The 21,334-nt window shown below is 54.8% G+C and overlaps 1 protein-coding gene across 1 annotated transcript in view; it reads right to left on the bottom strand.

Annotated features, from left to right (window-relative positions):
* Positions 1-1,033: 1,033 nt before the first annotated feature.
* The window catches only part of LOC144945242 (uncharacterized), a 34,718-nt gene continuing 14,417 nt past the window's right edge, over positions 1,034-21,334 (bottom strand). The window contains exons 2-16 of the mRNA XM_078873603.1: positions 19,774-19,805; positions 18,275-18,381; positions 17,465-17,529; positions 15,511-15,632; positions 15,129-15,197; positions 14,930-14,995; positions 14,577-14,771; positions 14,222-14,315; positions 10,634-10,762; positions 10,220-10,266; positions 9,479-9,625; positions 8,329-8,529; positions 6,565-7,006; positions 5,371-5,847; positions 1,034-4,996 (exon numbers count right to left, since the gene is read on the bottom strand). Of these exons, the coding sequence (XP_078729729.1) occupies positions 3,206-4,996; positions 5,371-5,847; positions 6,565-7,006; positions 8,329-8,529; positions 9,479-9,625; positions 10,220-10,266; positions 10,634-10,762; positions 14,222-14,315; positions 14,577-14,771; positions 14,930-14,995; positions 15,129-15,197; positions 15,511-15,632; positions 17,465-17,529; positions 18,275-18,381; positions 19,774-19,805 (3,984 nt within the window). The 3' untranslated portion in view covers positions 1,034-3,205. The remainder of the gene's footprint in view (positions 4,997-5,370; positions 5,848-6,564; positions 7,007-8,328; positions 8,530-9,478; positions 9,626-10,219; positions 10,267-10,633; positions 10,763-14,221; positions 14,316-14,576; positions 14,772-14,929; positions 14,996-15,128; positions 15,198-15,510; positions 15,633-17,464; positions 17,530-18,274; positions 18,382-19,773; positions 19,806-21,334) is intronic.

Raw genomic sequence — 21,334 nt, 5'->3', positions numbered from 1 at the left:
ACGACGTTTCGGCCACAACACAAGCAGCCGTCCTCCTTCAGACGCTGTCTTTCCGACAGACCTGTTCTTCACCTGAGGACGGCTTGCGTTGTGGCCGAAACGTCGTGAGAATTGTATTTTATTATGTTTAATTTTTATTATTTTATTACTTCCCTTCTACGTGACTTTACCGAAAGAACCAAGAAGATGAATCCCTTCAGTCACGAAAGCTTTAAATCGAAACTGAACGCGGTTGTGATGCGGCGAAACAACTCCATGCCACCCTCACTATTGTTGCCTCTACCCCCCAAGCACTTCACAAATATCTCGAGGCGCTTGGCCTCGAAGCTGCGCTTTGACTCTGCTGCCATCAACCACAATATCGGGTTCGGCACCAAAAACAACCGTTCGGTCCATCTCGTGTCATGTGATCTCTCCCTGCTCGCTTAGCCTTATCACCATCATTATCATCACCACCATCATCACCATGAACATCATCATCGTGAAAAAGTTCTCCTCCGCACCATGACTCCGGTGCTATTATTACCCTCATTGGACCCAAACCGAGTCCGCCCAGGTCGTGCTATCATGTCCACCGTCACCACTAAGAACAACACTGTAAACCGATAACAACTGCCCACAAGACGCCTTTATTGTTTTAAATTCTTCACAATCGCCGATCGGTCCACGGCCCCTAAGCCCGCCACACAACAAGCGGCCGACGACGATTCCTGTGCATGTGACACGGGCAGCCTCCCCCGAGAAACGAGCCGCACCTGGGTGGACTGTGCACTTGCCGAACATCGCGCCGCACACAGCACACCGGGAGGACACCACGCGTGGCGCACGCCGTTCGTTCCCGTAACAATGCCGGGGCAGCCCTTGACATTCCAAAAAAACTCCCCCCCCCCCCCCCGACGAGAACGCAGTAAAAGCACGAGTGCGTAGATTTGGTTTGGGTTTCTTGGAAAAGTGGAGCGAGTGTTACAGAGCATGTGCGTGCCGTACGCATCTCCCCCCCGCTCACCCCCGCAGGCCCCCCCCCCCACTAAGCTGAAGGCAAGTGAACTGGAGGCCCCCGTCCCACACCACATCACACCTGTCCACTCGGCATCCCATGCCAAAGTCAACTCCTTTCGCTCATTATCGAGAGCAGCTGAAGGGCAACGCAAACAACGGGTGTTTATCCAACTCGGCATGGGGCTCTGGACGACGGGCATGATAATCCCGTCACGGTGGTGGGGTCTGGAGGCTACGGAAAGGGAGGGACCATCTGTGGAGCGTGGAGGCGTTGACCTCTGGACCCTGCGCTGCCCTGGAGTGGTGGAGCGAGGTGGCCACGCGACCCTACGGGCGTCGACAAAGTGGCTGCTGCGGTGCCAACTCAGGCGCAGAGCCACCGCCATGTCGCTTGCTCGTGGTCGTTGTGGAGTTCTCCTGCCGAGCAATTCGTGATGGAGTCGAGCCTGGTCTCAAGTCGTGCGATGCGTGGAGCCGCGCACCGATAGCTGGGGAAGTAGCATGCGAAAAATTCACCCCCTTCGCCGGATCATTAAACACATTGTGACTCACGGTCGCGATTCGATTCAAGAATCAACGTTTTTTCTGACACTGCGGTGAAGGTCAACACCTCCAGTGGCTGCAGGGTACACGTGAACCAATTACTTACAACATGTGCCAACAGCCCTTTGTCAATGCACTGCTGTGTGAAGACCTCTCAGCGCTGGGTCGGTCACATCGGCTGTTTGACCGTACTTCACCAAGCTGGTCTGCGCAGGTTGGGGAAGGGGGAGACCGGAGACCACCGATGTTTGCCGTGGTCGGGAATTTGATTCAAGTTGCCGGTTTGGTAGCGCGGTGCGCGCCAAGCACTGTGCCACCACTCCACCCACACGAGAATGAAAAATGAGCAATTGTTACACACGCCAATTTAAATTGATGTTATTTTACAAATCGATACCTTATTATTGCTCCCTGTATGATAACGCCGATGTGAATGAAGGTGCGCGTTCCGACCAACCGACAAGACCACACCAACACGCATCCTTCTCTGGACACCCGATCACCCCCACTGTACTGCCCCCTGTGGATGATCAACCACAGCCCACTGCTGGCAAAGCAGTGGGCTGTGGTTTCTTTAGGGCCAAGTTTCTTTAGGGCCAAGTTGGTCAAGAGGCGACGGAACACGCGGTCAGCCAGGGGCTCGCCACGTGCCCAGACGCCCTTGTAGGGAGAGTTGCCGCAGTATCCACCGTCACAACACGGTGCAATTCCACATCGATGTTCGCGATGCGATGATTCTCGCAAAACATCAGTTTCCCGCAGCTGTCTTGGTGTCTCACCAAATGTATCGTCGTTGTTGTGTTTTGTGCATTGCGTTGACTGTCGGTGACACAACGCGTGCCTGCCGTGTTGTCATCGGTACAACTCTACGGCCTGCGACGCTTTGCAACGCACGCCACTGTCAGTTAACACAAGGAATAATTCGAACATTTCGACTGGGACTACGAAAGATTACGGTGTCATGTAACCACCATGGTGTCCAATTACCCCAGCAAACATTGAGCGAAAAGCTACTTTAATTATGGGAAAATAGCTATTTATTTAGGACTTTAATGATTGTGCGTTTGTTACCTCACTTTTTGTATAGATATAAAATCTGAAACAATTCTTACACAAGCCACGATAATCACGATACTTTACATAACAGATTCTGCGATTATCGCGGAACTTGTATTTTACGATCGGGCTAAATTGTCGGTCATCTTCCCAAGACATCCAGTGTACGCTCTCTAGGGCCTCCGCTAGTGGAGGGTCTTCCGCTAGCAGGCGCATGGGGAAGACATTGCGACACTGCACCTTTGCTCTCTGCCTTTACATTGTACGACATACCATACCGCGGCAACTCTACAGGAATGAAAATCCCTGCAATGCGGTCTCCCAGGCTCGAGTAAAGTGCGTACAGTTTTGGTCATGGAGCTCAGAGAGTTGCTCGACGGAATGTGGCTCGGTGGGTTTGGTCAGCGCCGGCCACTTGAGGCCACCGACGCCGTCTGGCCTGTGCGTGGCGTGGGACGCGAAACGTTCGACGGTGGGAACCGCACGCCGACGCGCTTCTACAAGGCACGGGTTTACATCATCAACAAATGGGAAAAAGGGAAGCAAGTCAGGAGGTTTTGGTCTGTCTGCAGCAGCCGCCGCCGCCGCAAGCGAGATGCTCGTGACGTTACAAGCTGCCCTTTCTCTGGGTCCCCGGCTGCGCCGGCGGGCCCGGATCCTGCGGCTCCTGCTGCTGACGAGCGGAGCTGGACCGCTGCCGTCTCCTCCGCGGCGCGGGCTTTGCCGCCGGCGCCGCCACGTCGTCGGTGCAGCTCTGCGTAGCCGACGTGAGCGGGGAGCGCGGCCTCCGAGGCAGAGCCTCCTTCTCTTCCTCCGCTGCGGCGGCGGCACCCTTGGCCGGGGATTCCTTCGGCACTTCTGGCACAGCGCAGGCATCCTCGGCCACTCTCGGCTCCGAGGAGAACGCGCCGGAACCGGCGCTTGGGTCGCCGGCGTTCAACACGTTTCCAACTCTCGATGTTGCTCTCTGATCGCCAGGCGTCGGAGTTTTTGACTCCGCAGAAGGGCTGCCGCAGAAAACAGTCTCCCCGCTGAATTCCAAGGCGGCGTCCCCGGATTGGGCGTGGACGAAAGGCAAATGTGGCGTCATCTCGGCCGAGGTAGCCGCTTGGGTAAGAAGGTCACGGCTGGAGGTGCCGTCTTCGGCACCGCCCGCAGGTTTGTCGAGCGAGGGCGGTGACTTCTCGCCGTACCGGCCAGGGGCGTCCGTGTCACCCGCGTACCACTCGCCCGGGCCACCAGGCCCACGGGGAGACGCAGAGCGGCCCTCGTTTACGTCGCCGGCGCTGGCGGTGGGCTCACCAGCGGTGACGGAGGTCTCGCCGGCACCGGAGACTGTGGCCCGCGTGGTGTCGGGAGAACACGAGCGCTCGTGGGGGGAGACAGCCTCACCGAGGCCGCAGATGCTCGTGTCTGCGATCGGCTGCCGAGCCGGCAAAACAGGGCGGTCCTGCGGAGCGCCGGCGTTAAACGGAGGCCGCGCCGACTCCACGCAGGGCCGTTCCGGGGCGTCTGTGGAATCTTCCGCGGGCTCTGAGCGGGCGCCGGCTTGCGCCACCACTCTGGGATGCTCTTCTGCGACCACCGCCAGGCTCTGCCGTTGGTCGTTTTCTGGCACGGCCGTGACGGGACCGCCGGCGCCGGCTTCCTCGACCGCAGCCGAGTCGAAGCTGGCTGGAGCAGTGGGGCTAAGCGGAGAGCTCATTTTCCTCTGCAGCTCCTTGGCTTGCTTCCTCACCAGCCCGGCCTCCGCCAGTTGCAGGATGGAGGTCTGGTGCTGCATCTTCGGCCTAGAGGCCTTGCCGCCGTCGTCGTCGTCGCCGCCGCCACCGTCGCCCCCGTCCTCGCCGTCGCCGCCGCCGCCGCCGCTCTCTCCTCCGCTCAGCTTCTGGACCCTGCTGGCGACCGTCTGTGGGGCGACCTCTTGCGCAGCTCGCTCACCGCCGGGCAGCGCCGCGTCGCGCCCGCCGCCCTCCTCCTCGTTTTCCTCGGGGTACGGTGCCGACCCGGTGCCCGACCACCGGCCCGCGGTGCGCCGCACCAGCCCCGCCTGCTGCAGCTGCGCGATCGACTGCTGGTGGCGCAGTCCGCGGTGCCGCCGCTCCGTCGCCGCCGGCGACGTGTCAAACACGTCCTCCTCATCCGTGGTGGTCCGGAACGACGCGTCGCGAGAGGCGATCTCGGACAGCGAGAGGGGCCGGCGAATCTCGCCTGGCGCGCCGGACGATGGCGCCTCGGTCGCGCCGTCGGGGCACCCGGACCGGCGCTCCATCAGCTCCGCCCGACGCCGCACCTGCCCGCACACCGGCTTCCACGAGGGCCTCTCCCCTTCATCGCCAACCTCCTTGGACCGGTTCAGCGGCACGCGCCTGGCCACGGGTCTGAAGGCGCCGGCGTACTGCGGAGTAACGCAACACAAAGCAATGCAGCAATGCAGCACAGTAATGCGACGGAGGACAATGTGGATTCGTATAGCATCTAAACACACAGAAACACTGGTGATAGTTGTTTTATATAGAGAAAGAGGCTGGCAGCCACGGGCAGAGGAAAAAGCCAATCCTGAAGAAGACTCTTCTGAAGAAGACTCCTCTTACAGGATTTGCTTTTTCCTGCATTGGGATGTTTGGCCAGAGGAGACTGCATTGGGATGTTTGGCCAGTTCCATGGTTATCTGGATTCATGTGGCAGGAAACCAGAGAATCTGGAGATATACCAGCATGTGGTGGAGCTGCGGTGTGGTGGAGCTGCGGTGTGGTGGAGCTGCCACCGTACCTGTCCGGCTGCCCTCCTTTCCATCTCGGGCCGCAGCGGTGGCGACGTGAGCTCCTCCTCCTCGGAGAGCGACCGCACGCGCTCCATCACCGCCAGGAAGTCGATGCGGCCGCGGTGCGTCTTCACCGCCATCGACGCCGTCTGGGGCTGCAGAGCGGCGTGCACCGGCGAGAACGGGCCCAGCACCGGCGTCTGCGGGGACAGGGGCCGCGCGTCGGCCGCCAGCACTGCCAGGGGAGAGGGCCGAGCGCCGGGGGACCGCCGCGGCGACGGGTCGCCGGCGGTTCCGGCGGCCGCGGCGTCGGCCGGCGCGGCGGAGGGATCGTCGCCCTCTCGCGCCGCCGGCGGAGACGGTCTGGGCTCCCAGCTCAGGATCTCCGCGGCCAGGTGGAAGTCGTCGTCGCTGCTGCTCTCCAGGGCGTCGCGCTCCATGTCCTCGATGTGGATCGTCGGCAGCTCGAAGGAGAAGGTGCGTTTCTGCGAGGCGGACGGAGATGCGGGGTTGCCGAGTTTAGAGATTTTTTTTTCAAGTTACCCCTAGCGACAACGTTTCGCCAAAAACGACGGGCAACAACCCGAGCGACTTGCTGAAACGAGAACACGGTGCGGATTTAGCAGCGGTTTGTATTCAGGATCTTGTATCAGTTTATGCTGAATAATATGACAGCTTAATGTCTACCTCGCATCAGCAAGGGATTTTTGAGGAGTATTTTCGCGACTTTCCACTTTAAGGAGTTGGTTGGTAGCGCTGCTCACAGCCGAGCACTGCAGGCGGCGCACGCTCACCCCCTGCTGTTCGCAAACTGCACTGCATTTCCATTTCCCGATTCGCGCCCACAGCTGCCTCTTTCTTGCTGCTTAACATTCGACCCGTAAGATCAAAATGCGACGTAGCCAACGACTCGTAATGTAACGTGTAACGTGAATCATTCTACAAATCTGCCCGCGTTTCGCGAGGTCAGCACTCAACTCACAGTAATGCAATTCTGCCAGTTCAACCTCCGTTACGTGGTTGACTCGGCCTAGAATTATTCTGGGGTTGATAAAATCAAATCCACAGAGGTTTTTTCTTAAGCTTCCACCATGTGAATTTGGAATTTCCACCACTGGCTCTGGAGCTATACAGGGATACGGGAGCCGCCGCCGCCGCCACAAATCCGCCGCGTGGCTCCGTCTCTCCGTCCCCGCGCTCACCCGCGACTCGGACAGCGACGGCGCCCTCCGCCGCTCCATCTCCAGGGACGTCGGCGTGCAGGGCTCGGAGGTCGGGAGGCCCGGGTCGAACCTGCCACCGGCGAGCTCCGTGGGGGAGGCCGCGCACGGGTCTGAGTCGGTGCGGATGAGCTGGAAGGGCGTCACGTGGGGAGGACACACGTCCGGGGACCACGACTTGGGCCGCGGCGCCGGAGCGAGCGTCGCGCCGGCGCCCTCGGTGCCGAGGAGTTGCGGCGACGGCTGTCGGTGGCACGGAGCCGACTGCTGCTGCTCGGCGGGGTCCTCGCCCTCCGGCGCCGGCTGGCCCCCCTCGCCGTCGATCGCGCCCTGGGCGAAGCTGCGGTCCATGTCCTTGTCGGTGGCGTGCTCCGAGATGTCTCCCTCCGAGTGGGAGCGCCACAGCTTGTTGTGCCTTTGTTTGCTGTGAACGGCGACGGCGCACGGCCGTGCGGGCGGGGTGAGTCCTGCGCGTGGCACGCCAGGGGTGCTGCGATCGCTCGCCCCGCCCCGGCCTCCCATCGATCGTCACAACTCGGGGGTTGCGATCGATTCAAGACGTTTTATCACCATTTGGTTTGTATCGTTTCTATCTTTATCTCTTCTTTATACAATGTTGTCAATTAGCTGAAATGTTACATGAGCAGAGAATTTTTTATTCCATTTTCACACCAACATTTTGATGCATGCATCAGTTTTAATCTATTAAGGGATACGTCATTCGGTGAGGTTTTCGCTCACCTAAAATAATTGTTACACGCTTTTATTTAACTCACGCTGTCTGTTGTTGTCATCGTATCCTCAAATATTGTAACTCAATTCTAAGCCACTTCCCAATGTGGTATCGACTGCAAACTTGGTATACTTATGTCATACCGATGCCAATACTATATTCTATCATTAAAAATTAAAAGTATATATTTTTTAACATAAATTTTTAATGTTATGTTTTGGCTTGGGTCTAATTGTCCACGCTCAACTAACGTTGGCTGTAAATCACCACGGCCCCTTACGTTATGGCAAGCTTTGCGGCCACTTCCTGGAGTCGTGGAGTTCTACCATTACGAGTACGGTAAATTTCATTAAAGCGTGTTTAAAAAATAGTATTTTAAAATATTACTTATTTCTATCAGTTTTCTCATTGTCGGTACCTCCATTATCCGAGCTGCCGACTCCCTGTCCCCCGTTTAACTCCAGGCTCACAACCTGCCCCTTTCCTTCTGCATGCTACGGACTGCCTCTCTCTCTCTCAACAACATTCGCCTGCCGTTTCTGTTCAGCGTCTGAGATGCGATCTAATTTAGATGCTTCATAAATCCACACTGCATTGCATTGAGACTGGACTACCCGAGAACATCCAGCACTTGACTATCACAGAACAGACATCCCAATCTGGACTATCACAGGGCAGACATCCGCGACTGCACTTTCAGTGAATAGACACCAGACGGCACTACCAAGGAACAACTGGGAATGGACTATCAGAAGGCAGGCATCTGAGACTGGATTAAAGAAGGCAGACATCTGACACTGGACTATCAGTGAATAGACACCAGACGAGACTACCAAGGAACAACTGGGAATGGACTATCAGAAGGCAGGCATCTGACACTGGATTAAAGAAGGCAGACATCTGACACTGGACTATCTCAGAACATTTGATACCCGACTATCAGAGGGCAAACATCTGACACTGAACCACAGAAGCCTCATGGCCACACGCGTCACGAGCGTCCCTGGTACTACCTGGCGTCCAGGATGCCCTGGTACTCCTCGAGCTGGCGCATGAACCCCGAGTTGGGCTTGACGACGCCGCGTCGCGACTTCACGTAGGAGTAGGCGTGCTCCAGCGTCCAGCCGTACTCCTTCATGGCGTAGGCGATGACGGTGGAGGCCGAGCGGCTCACGCCCATCTTGCAGTGAACCAGGCACTTGGAGCCCTTGCTTCTGCGGGGACACAAGGATGCGCACGCGGTGTCATGTCGGAAAGCCCCCGCACTTACGTGCTACGCTGGGTAAGGGCTGCGTGGCTCTGCGAGCTCCTCTTCTTCCACCCCCGCTCTTCCCCCCGCTCTGTCCTCTGAAGCTACACGAAAGCGATTGTAACCTTTTCTAAACGAGAGCGTTGTTTTAAGTCGTCTTTATTATCCTGAATGTAATGCCGATTGTGCCGTCATCTTCATATTTTGAGACCAAGCGTTCATTCCGATCCCTCACAGAGCAACGCAAGCTGTCTCGGGTGTGGACCAATCAATTTCAAGGACAGTGCATACATTATCAGAGTTGTGTTTTTTGTTTGCATTCCGACCGCAGGTATTGTGGTCAGATAAAAGGGTAAAAAACAATTATCATATTTTGCTACTGGCAAAGGAGGTTCCAATGGTGCAGTGCAATCGTTGTTGGATAATGGCCTGCAGAAGCAGACAATGCAGAGCGACTTCCGAGATGCATTTTTTTCTCAATGTTTTCCCGATTGTGCCGTCAGCCTCTCGCCTCGAGGCTAAGAATCCAACCGGATATCTCGCAAAACAATGCAGCCCTTCGTGAGAGGCAATGGCCCAGGGAAGCAGATACTACCCAAGTACCTCTAAGAGCTCCCTTCAAGTGACCTCCGATTCACACGGTAGAGGTGGCAGCAATCTCCCATGCGCTCTGCAGAGCACTTTTTAATACACTAGAATCTCGGCGGCCTAAGGCCACCTTATTCTAGCTCCTGCAGATGGCTTCTCGGCGCTTGGCGCCTCGCCCGTCGCCCCAACCGATGCCCTCTTCCCCCCCCCCTCAATCTGTGTAGATCCTACTGACTATTGTACGTAGTTGTGAGCAGAGGGCTGGAAGACAGAGAGCTGTAGAGCCCTGGAGGGGTCGTGGGAGCCGGCAGGGGCGTGCGGCTCACTTGGCGAGGGAGATGAAGTTGTAGGTCTCGTTCCAGTAGCTGCGCAGGTTCACCGAGTCCACGTCGTACACGCGCACGTTGCGGTACTCGAACGCGCCCGGGAAAAAGTTGTCGATTTCCCGCGTCACGTTCAGGATGTACCCGACACTTGAGAGCGAGAGAGATGGGGTTGTAAAACAGACAGACAGACAGGTGTAATTCAAACAATAATAATACATGTCGTCTTCTTATCAAATTTATTCCAATTATGCCCTCGGTGTTGTGTCATGTGACAAACAATCCATTAAAAACTCTCCGAGAGCAGTGAGTGTAAGACTGCGTGCTGGAGAACGGACCACAGAAAGTGATGTGATAAAACTACTTCCGAGACGGCGAAAAGTGATCTATTTTATCCACAATAAGGGTGCCGCACTTTACCACAGGCCTTTCCATACGGATGTTCGTTGCATGGCAGTTAACGCGATCATTCTAATTCTCGGACCTGGAATTTTGTGCAGTCATTGGTGATGGTGCCGAGGCCATCAACTCGCTACGCTTGAGAACGTGCTTCAATCACAGGCGGCTAAAACCCACGATTCAACGCAGGGTCTCAGCAGTGACAGCTCAGGGCCCTGATCCCAGAGCCACCGGCCACCTCAACCGAGTCTAATTCGAACTGATCGCAATCCCACACGTCCTACCAACGGCGCACACAGCTGCAATGTAGGTGTTTAAACCGGACGTCGTACGAGAGGCACCCACCCTCTCTTCTTCAGATCCTCGATGCTCGATGCGTTCCATTCAGACCCCTACGGCACGGCAGAACATAGAGTGAACACCAAACATCAGCACGACGGCAACACACAACAACGGCCAGCACAATGCCCTGAGCGCAAGCAACGGGTTCTTCCACGGAACCGTTAAGACGCCTCCTGGCTTTGCCTGGACATGCCGACTCCTTCCTCTGCGCTCGTGGCAGTGAACTCAACGAGAGGCCCAATTCAAGTCTCGGCAGAAGAAGTAGCTCTCCGCCAAATGTATGCTAGAAAATAAAAGATCCATCGGCCAATTTTCAAACCCCAGCTGCGGCAAAACACCAGAGGGAGAACCGTGACGTCAGTACAGACGGCAGCACGGACACGCGGCGCACAAGGAGGCACCGTCGTCACCGCTCACCAGGTACACGTGGTCGAAGATATGCGAGGGGCTGTCCATCTGGCCCAGGATGATGATCATCTCGTTGTCGATGTAGCCCTTGTACTCCTTGAGGTTACAACCCATCTGCGCCTCCAGCTTGTTACGGATCTGTGCACACGCGCACACGCAGAGAGCGCACGCCCGCACGATTACACACCGCACGTGCACACACAGAGTGCCCGCATACACGGGGCCCACACACACTTATCGAGTGCAAACATAGGCAGAACACACTAACCGCCATTCGCCACTAGGTGGCAGGTGAACCACAGCGCCAGACCAAGTGTACTTTAAGGCCACGTGAAGTGTCGAACGCCCGCTGGCAGGTCACGGGACAGACCCAGATGCCATGGGTTATAAATCCACAACCCCTTATATCTCCTCGGTGGTGCCGGACGGTAACACTGTGGTGAGCACTGCCATGGGGGGAGGACCAATTTCCATTGGCCATTCCCCTCATGGCGTTTGTAGCCACCACAGCGGCCAAAGGGGGCTCTGGACGGGTGCGAGGGATTTCTAACCCCCCCACCTTCAACATAAGTACCACTAAACTAGGTGACCACACACGCAATCACGCACAAGGCGCGCGCACCACGCAGAGTGCAAGCGGCTTCCGCCGACGGCGTCACACGCGCCGCACGACTGCTGCTCCTGGGAGGCAGCAGCAACTCGCGTTGACGAAGGTGAAGTCCTGCAACTGCTTCCTGGCGCCACTGTTGGTGGAAGGGCCTGCACTAGCCAGCTCTGGAGAGCGCCTCCAAATGTTACTTTGGCCTACTCGTCCACGCTGGCGAGATGTTTCGGAAGAGTTGGGAGCTACCCACACTTTACCCCACCACACATGACCCGCCAGTCGACTGTGGTATCAAACATTTATACCGCTGGGCGGACAGAGCGGGAGGGAATTCAATAAACTTTCCCCCATTGTTTCACCAGCCACGCCCGGGAGGTCGGAGCGGCGACCCCTGGATTTGCGAGTCCGGTGCGCTGACCGTTACAGGGCAGTGATGACGCCGAGCAGTTCGAGAACTGTGCGCGGCCGGACGCTCTGCAAGGACAGCTCACTCAGCTCAGATCTGAAGCAACAAACCGGATTAACCTCGGTAGCATTCGGCAAATTGAACAACATCTGGAGAGCGAAATTCGATGTCAAGACCAAGCAAGATGGGTCTCTACGAGGGACATTCACAATGCCAGGTCTGTCCTGAGTATCGGGATGCTGGACCCCGAGGAGAGGGGATGAACGAGGAGAGGGGGTAATATTGGCAGCAGAAATCAATAGCTGTACACAAGCAAGAGCAAGAGACTTTTGCACACAAGATGTGAAAGCCGCAGACTTCTATTGAGTGGACACAATCAGGAGGAACGGAGGACATCTGGGGTTCCTTCCTGAACAGCCCCTTTCACCCCCATCCCCCCCACTCCCTTCCTGCCCTGAAGCTCAAGACCCAGGACGAGACACACCCCCACCCCCTCATCCAGCAGCTTAACAACACCAGTATTGCCCCCCACTCCCCACCCACCCACGTTCCCCTCCTACCCCCCCCCACCCCCCGTTGTTTTTTTAAATCAATAAATGACCGGTCGACCCCCGTCACGAACCGAGATGGAACGGAACGCATGTCGTGAGCTGGACCACGAACTCTGTTGACGCCGAGTTCCCGTTCTGTCGACGTTCAAAAGGGGGAAGAATCAAGTCGACACAAACAAAAATGAGATGGAGGAACACAAATTACCAGCGATGGGCTTCCACTGCCCCCTGTGGATGGAGCAAGAAGCAGAGGCCGTCCACGCAAGAGGTGGGTCGACGGCGTAAAGGAGGAGGAGGCAGACTTAGAGAAACGCACGGGTCTGGGGAAGCGACCGCCACACCAGAGAGAGCGACAGAGGAGGAGAAGAGGGTTAGTACGGCGTCGTCGTGAGCCGCCATGTGACGACTGATGGTGGAGAAAATGAGATGATGGTTAGGCATGTATCGATTCATCGATCACAAAGCGATTCTTTCGCTCGTGGTACATGCGTCAATCCGCGTGCGCGAGATTGATCGTTGTTCAAGCCAATCGCATGTAGAAAAAATAAAAATCGGACGGGATTATATTGTCACGTCTCATTTGGGATAATGGAATCCGAACAAACTTGCTGGAACAAAAGAAAAAATGAGATGCGATAAAAAAAACGCGACAGTAAAAGTTTCATTAAAATATAACGGACTCTTGAATCGAATCGCGACCACGAATCGCGACGATCTGTCAAATCGGCGGGGGCGGAAAATCGTTAACAGGCGGAAGGAACGTGCGCGGCGAATGCACCTGCTCCCCGCTAAACGCAAACTCTCTCCCATCACATTCCTCTCGCAAGTTGCATGCGGAGGTATTTATTACAAAACGCTCGTTTTTGAAACCTTTAAAGGACACGTATTGGAATACTCAGAATTCTCCAGGGTTGAGTGTTCCCAGAGCCTGCAGCAACGGAGCTGCCAATCTGTCTCCGAACAATTTTTTTTAAAAGCGGCCATGCATTTTTAAAAACCCGCGTCTCTCCGTTAGCCACTCGGCATTGGGAACAATCAATACGTCCGCACGCCAACTGTCGTCACAGGAGAAGCGTTTTCTTTCACGTCGCCCACGTGGTATTTAGATTTTTCCTTTCTGTAACGCGTTTTTATTTTTTGTTCCAATTTCTATCTGGTCATATTTGCTCTGCTTCCTTTACGCTTCGATATTATGTTTTATTATTTTATTTTGTGCACGTCTTTTTGGTGGACCCAGATCACTCTTGCAAACGAGGCTATCCCGGTCTATTGAGTTCTCACCTCCTGGTTAAACAAAATAAACTCGATCTTAAGCAGGCTGGCATGCAGGTAGACAGCTGGGCTATATGGCACATAGCCAGGTACATAGACTACTAGATATGCAAGGTAAGGCTCACTGAGCTCTATAGCTCTTTTTCAGAAGCAACCTGGCCAAAAGTGATTGTTCAACGAAGTGGCTTATCGTGTGGAAATGTATAGCAGCCAAATACTCTAAACGCATATTTATAAATGTGGAGGGATAAACTGGAGGACCCGGAGAAAAATCCACGCAACCACAGGAAGAGAGACACGCAAACTCCAAATATACAGCAGGCGTCAAGGTCGGGATAGAGCCCACGACCTCCTGTATACCAGGCGAGGTCGTTAACATCTCGCCACCGTGGCGCCCTCGATACAGTCTCCATGTACAGCTTATCCAACGCGATGGCATCCTTAACGCTGTGCGTCGTGCAGGACAGACACTCGAGAGGGAAGGAGCGACGATAGGAGAGGGGAGTAGGAGGAGAGAGGTTGGTAAACGGAGGATGGTGCTATTGGACGGCTAACCAATCACAGGCAGAGGGGGAAGGTCTTAAGCGTGGACTTGAGGAGAAACGAAGTGAGCAGTACAAATGTCTCGGAGGGAAAATATGCCGACACAGGGACAGCCGAGGAGAAAAGAGACCTCCCGCATTTCAGGCCGGGAAGCATACGGACGCGCAAGTAGGCGGGCCAACATCGGGGGACTGGGGAGCGCCGCGGACCGTCAGCCGCACCTCTTTAGAGGTGACGCTCTCGAGGTCGCACTGGGCCATGATCTCGCGGAGTGTGGCCCGGATCTGCCGCTCCGTGCACACGCTCTCCGTGGGCCTGGGGTCATGCAGCAGCAGCAGCAGCAGCATCAGCACACCACCGCGTCACACAACAACAGACACCGCTGCATGAATTAAGCAGTAGTAATGTCACCATCGTCACCACCATGAGCAACATCGGAGGTCATACCTACTATCACTACCATAATCGCCATCACAACCATAATCATCAAATCATTATTATCCTCACCACCATCTTCAAGTAATCATCATCATCACCCTCATCATCGTGAGAGCTGATGTGGGTGCGGATCCTCACGTGTCCTGGAAGAGCGCTGGCGATTCTGGCCGCTGGGACTCGAGGTCGCACATGAAGTTCCACTCGTTGAGGCAGCTCTGCTCAGAGGCCACCTTGCGTGCGTAGGAGGCGAGCCAGCGTGCGTAGCGGCTGCCGGACTGGTAGTGCCGCTGGCGCGCCTGCTCGCACGCCTTGTACAGGCACTGCAGGGCGGACCTGGGGCGCGGACGGAGTCACGCGGAGACAGCAGAGGCTCGACCGAAGCGTGCCGTGTGCAATGCCACCGCTTCGCCGACGCGACTCGGTTTATACGTCGACTACACACACAGACCGCACGCGAAGTGCCGTTATATGGAGACAATTAACATCCTTACCACATGGCCTGGACAGACACGGGCTTGAAGATGTGGGTCCGGTCTGACGTCGTCACGCTGAAGCCGCTGCAACGATGAGGACAACTCAGAATCAAGTACAAGGACATCGAGGGTCGATTTATGCTTGCAGCACGCGAGCGAGCCAGGGGGTGCGCAGCGGTATCTTTACACGCAAACACACGCGGACACGAGTGCTCACCCGTCTCCGTCAAGGTGGATCATGGTGTCGCTCAGCAAGGGCAGGACCAGGCCGATGGTGCAATTGGCACTGCGGGCACAACCCACGCGCGGTTACAGTCAGCCGGGTCCACGTGATGTCCAGCAGCGCCGCCGCCAACAGGAACACGCGCGTCGCTCGGAGGTGCCAACTGCGGGCACCGTGGTCATCGCTGACCACAAACCCCAAACCGGTGTTTAATGTGGCCCACAGCTCAACACTAAAGCTCACACGCCGACCTCGTCTGGTTAGCTTCCAAGCCGCATTTGATAGCCAAAGACCTACATTTGACCCGAGCTCCGACTCAACGCGAACGCTATCCCTGGCCCTGGCGGCCCTGGCCGTGTCCAGGCAGCCGCCGTACCTGTCTTTGTTGCGGAAGTCCAGGCCCATGATGAAGCCTTCCTCCATGCTGCGGCTCCCGTGAGTTGACACGAGCGTCATGTAACGCACGCGCGTCGGGTGGACGCTCTCCAGGTGTGCCGCCTGCGGCACACACACGCAGCACACGCAGCACACGCACGTCCAGTCTTCGCAGCACGGCGGTGCACAATACACGCACCGTATAGCACACACGCAGCATTTACAATACGCACGATGCAATACACACACCACTCACGATGCCCCCGTCAAACACATATACAACACGCGTATAGAATATGTGCGTACAATACATACATTGCATAGAATTTACATGTGCAACGTACACAACACGCACGTGCACAAACGCAATTCACACCATAGAGAAGACACACAGCCCATGATCAGATCACCCGGAATGTGGCCGAAGCAAGATTGAGCCTGGATAGTGCTTGGATAGGCCACTCCCTTGCATACCAGGTGCCTAATGCTGCTGCGGAGATACGTTGTCACCAGAGGATAGTGTGGCAAACCACCTTGCTGTACTGCACCGTGCTCCTCCAAAGTTTATGCTCCCTGCCTTCATCAACCTACACTGACCAGCGTGGTGAAGCATGGTCAAAGCATGTCCACTACCTGCCAAGCACGAGTAGGCCCTCATCCAGCAGGGGATTGACAAAAGGGCTGTACATGTGCAATATCCGTACAGACAAACACCACGTACACCACACAAGCTGCCGATGCACAACACACAATCGCACATGGACCTCGCCGCACACAGCATGCACGACATGCACAACATACGCATCACAAAACGTATTGCCAACACATCAGACGATGATGCGTACAACGCGGTAGTCTGACTGTCTCAAATCTAATTGCCACTATTGTTGTTTAAGTTCGCTGCTGGCATTACTGGCATTACTGCAGTGAAGGGGCAGGGTGTGAGCTGGGCGAGGCTCTGTCATTGCCCTAAGTTCACACCGAAAGAGAGTGAGTGAGTGAATCGGCTTCCAATATTCTACTTGCTCAGGAACCTGTAAAACCACCAGAACCAGACGGTCAGACGCTGCCCAATATATAAAGCACCGAAAACCTTGAGAATTAAGTTGCAAAACAAAGTGAGATTAACACACTGTGTGTAAGGAGGAACCCAAGAGAGGATCTTGAATTTCATTTTGGGAAGTTAGATATTTTACACAATTTTATTTAGATTGTGCCATCAGCAATGTGGCGAGAGGCAGTTAGCATTTGGGAACTCAAGCAGGGCTTTGCGCTTCGTTTCCGAGTTCGCTACGCGTAACTCGCAACCCGGGAAGACCTTGCAAACGAGTTGTTTCCATCTCAAGGGATTATCCAGATTAAATTTTTTAAAAAATGTAAATAAAACCTTGTGCTAGGGAACTGTATATGCGGAGGTGACCTTTTTTATTGATACGAGGAGGATAACACTCCCAGATAAACGCAAAGCAAAAATATTTGTGTCTTCCATGTGACAAATAAATTAATTGTGCTAAATTAATTGAAAAACCAAATGCAATGGGTTTTATTTTTCTTGTTGTCAGCCATTGGTGACTGGGCAAGGGCCATCAACTCACTGGACTAGTGAACCCGCTTTAACCATGGGTGGCTTCCTGGATTCGAACTCAGCTTCTCAGCAATGCCAGCTCAGCGCTCTGACCTGTGCAACGCGTGCATGTGCGCCTTCCCCGACACATCGGTGTCAACATGCGTTTCACACGCCGAGGGTGCAGTGCGAGCGCCGGAGCCACTGCCGACGGCCAAAACCGCGATCCCTTGCTCAGCTATCGCGGCTTTTGCAAGCATCTCAACCAGAACGCTTGTCACATGTCTGGCTCGGAATGAAATTGCGTCTCAGCAGCTCAAGGTGCGGGGTTGAGGGGGGGGGCGGGGAGGGGAGGGGCGAGGCGGGGGGTGCTCTGCCAGCCCTTGCTCACCAGCATGATGGTGTCCTCTGGCCGCATGTGGCTAAACATCGCCTGCAGGTGCTGCTGCAAGTGTTCTGGAAGAGACACGAATCGGCAGGCAGAGTGAGTAATCAGTTTAACATGCAGGCTTTCGCTACGAATATCATCCATAATACAGTTCTTTTTAGTTAGATCGCGTAAATATGTGTCGTTAATCCCGCGACCACCCAATCATTTGTTTAGGTGAAAAACCTTACTAATGGGCTGTGTCGGGTGGTGGCGGGTTTAACGACACATTCATATTTACGCAATCGAACCCTAAAACCTCTACTATGGTGTGATTAATCCATTGAATTTGATTCTCATAACACTTCCATGGAATTGCGCTTGAAAAAAACCACCGACGCTTTACCCTGAACCTTACACAGCCATTATGAACATTGCCACAGCTATTATAAACCTGAGGGCCACTATGAACCTAACACTGCCATTATGAACTTGATACATATTAGGAACACCTCAAGATGGAAAGACACAGATCTCTAAGGTTTACGACATCGTGTTGAAATACCCCAACACAGAGACACCCAGACCTTTTAAGAGGTTCATAATGAAATAGCCATTATGGGCCTATTAAAAGGAACACTCGAATCTCAGCGCCCTGAAATATTTCAGATTACAATCCACAACACATAAATACCCCAACTAATTTGAAAACAAAATGATGCTCACACGTTTCTTCTATGTTGATATTTAAACGGAGTCTGGTTGAACGTTAGGGGGGGGCTGTAGTAAAAAGGGGGAGCGAACGGAGTGTAGAGACGTCAGCAGCGTTCCCACCTGCATCCTTGTGGCAGCGCAGGGAGAACTGGTGTCCCACCGAGCTGTTCCCGCCAGGGATGAACAGTGCCGCTCCCTTGACGGTCAGGAAGCTGTCGCTAAAGTTTCTGCGGAGGAAAACGGTGAAAACTCAACCAACCCCCCAAGCGCGGCGCACGCCCCGTCTGCTGGTCCCATCGCTACCGTGTCACTCGCCCACCGATGTCCCTTCACCGGCAGGGAGGTTTTGTGCATCGTAAGCACGCTACCGCAGCGCGCTGCAGACACGTCCCGCTGCTCCCGATCTGCCTTGCCTCGGGGCGCCGTGTCGGCTCGGAGGGATGAAAGCTGGCCTCCTCGTCGGTCCAGGAGAATGAGTTTTGCCGCCTCTCTGCGCCTCCGAGCAAATCACCCTGAATGTGCTCAGCCTCGTAAAGACCTTGGCCACATAATTAAAAATGCATTACCCGTGGACAGGAGACTACATGGGAACACCAGCTGTTGTTGGCTTGAGCTGCGACGTGGCCAGGAGATCGCAGAATGGCAATGGACTACACCTTTGACAGTTGGTCCCTCGTACGTGTGGGCTTTACCTGGGGACCCTGGTGTTCTCCCACAAGCCAGAAACGTATTCAATGAAATTGGCCAAACATCCCAATGCAGGACTCTCCAGAAGAAGAATCTTGGGACTCGGTGAGACTTTTCAAGGCCAAATTAAGGGTGCAATTATTATTGTAAACTTGTGGCATTGCCTGTTCAGGTCACAAGGGATCGTTTCATCCATTACATTGATTCATACGCCTGGTATATACGCATCGAAACGTGCGCATAAGCTCCGCTTTAATTTTCAAGTGTATCATCACAAGACCACGAGAGATGGCGGCTTGGGAAATCCTTCATCCAGCAGTGGCTATACCATGGCGGCTGCTGCTGCTGATGATGTTGCATGCAATTAGTTCATCCAAACCTTGCACCCACAAGAGGCACTGCATTCGCCGTAACGGCAAAATCTGCTTGATCCTTGAAAGGCACGCACGCACGCAAGCCGATATCGCGGCAGAGTGGATCTCAGGGGACGCGAGTGATTACACGCCTAATCTACAGTGCACCGCAACGAGGAGGCTGGCGCTCAGCATAAGAAACATTCCGGAACAGATCCCGCGGCTCCCAACCTGTGGGCCCGCAGGGCCGTGGGAAGAGGTCTGCGGAGCTTTCACAGACGCTACAATTCTATTCACAAAACCCTGTGCAGCCATCCTGCACGCGGCCTTTTAATTGACACTTCGCAGCGGTGCGTATAGAGCTGTTTGAATTTAGAGAAATATATTATTGGCGCGCAATGCGGTCCGCAAAACAATGTCAACGGTTGACGGTGGCCTGCGGACCCAGAAAAATTGGGAACCACGGGGTTAGATGATGTCGCTGACGAGTTAGAGACGGGAAGATGACTTGCAAGTATACGGCTGCGCGGATTGCGGACGGCACGCAGAGGCGAGTTTAACGCTGCAACAGAAACTTACGTCTTTCGGTCTTCGTCTTCTCTCTCCGCCTCCTGCAGAAGGCACCAGACATGGGGGTGAGTGGACACGTGTCCCGTGGGACTCGCGCACACGCGTGATCGCGCACACACACGCGAATGTACAAATACTGTACACACATTCCTCATTAAGCATGTATACTATGTGTGCAGAGCACACAGATTTTGTACAGCTACTTGAAATGCAGTTGTGTTGAGATGCTAGATAAATCCAAATTATTGTTGCTGGTGTAAGTTAGCGAGTGCCTATTAAAGGCGACACGGTGAATGAGGTGGTGGTGGGGCAGTACCACGCCAGGCCGCTTTCGTCTTTCCAGTGCTGATTATTCACACACCGCACCAGGTACTTATTTAAACTGAATCGACATAGCAGAGGCCGAGGATCCATTCAGATATACGCCACTGTTGGCTGTGAGTGGGAATCAATCCCAAGATGGCTGGGTTCGTGGTGTAGTGCGATAACCACTGCACACACACATGCGCGCACACACACACCCGCACACCATCCAACACCAGCTACATTCCCCAGAATGGGCTCAGCAGCCAACACACTGCCCTCAACGCTGCATTCTGCATATTTTTTTTACTACAGATCCCCGTAAAAATCTTGATCATCGGTCAAATGCTTCAGGGAAATATGCAGCAAGCAATAATGAGCATTGCGGCCCATTTTAGAGGACACTCAAAGTACAGTTTTCCAGTGCAGCGAACGTAACAAAGCAGCTTGTTGACATTGAAATTGGCACGCAGAAGGTCCCTGTGAAAGTCACGAACGTTGTCGGGAGACAGAGGGTGGGGGGGCCGTGAAGACATCCACAGAATGCCCGTATTGAGAACCCCCCCGCATCATCACAACACATCACTCAGCAGCCCGCTGTGAGTCCACTGATGGCTCAAGGCCTCCCCACGTACTGCCCCCATCGCAGAGGCTTTTGGTGAAGTGGGGGGAGTCCAACCAGCACCGGTCCAAACATCGCTCGCCACCGACGTTGGCTGCGGTCAATCGAACTCTGACCGCTGGTGATGGTACCGCGAACGCGCGAACCACCGCGCCACCGCTCCATCAGGGCACTCGTCCCACGCCAATGAATCAACGGGCAGCGTGTTGACACACGAGTCGAGACCAGGCAGCTGTGGGCCCAGCGGGAAGAGATGCAGCAACTCGTGTGCGCAGCACCGCCCACTTGAACACCAAAGGCATTTGTGACCCAACAACCAGCCGCTCTCCCTTATCTTACTTTCAGGAGTGTTTACGGGGCTGCACGACCCCGCAGGGTCGTGTGGCACGCTCTCCAAAGTGTCTCTCTCCACGTGCTTGGAGCTTCTTCAGCACATGGGGCGAAACGTCGGACATCGTGCCGAGCAACAGGCAGCACCGCCCAGAAAACGCATTCGACAGCTAAAGTCGACACAGAGTCAAGGAATCCGCTGTTTAAACAGCTCTCATCTTGTAGCTGCATGCTAGCGGTGTAACAATTGCCACCCCTCGCGATCCAATGAACGGCGTGATTCCGTCGCGATTACATTCAAGAATCAATTCCTTC

The sequence above is a fragment of the Lampetra fluviatilis genome, chromosome 37, assembly GCF_964198595.1.
Source record: "Lampetra fluviatilis chromosome 37, kcLamFluv1.1, whole genome shotgun sequence".
Classification (NCBI taxonomy): Eukaryota; Metazoa; Chordata; class Hyperoartia; order Petromyzontiformes; family Petromyzontidae; genus Lampetra; species Lampetra fluviatilis.
Note: the sequence above shows the minus strand (reverse complement) of the source record. Positions and strands in the feature narration are given on the sequence as shown.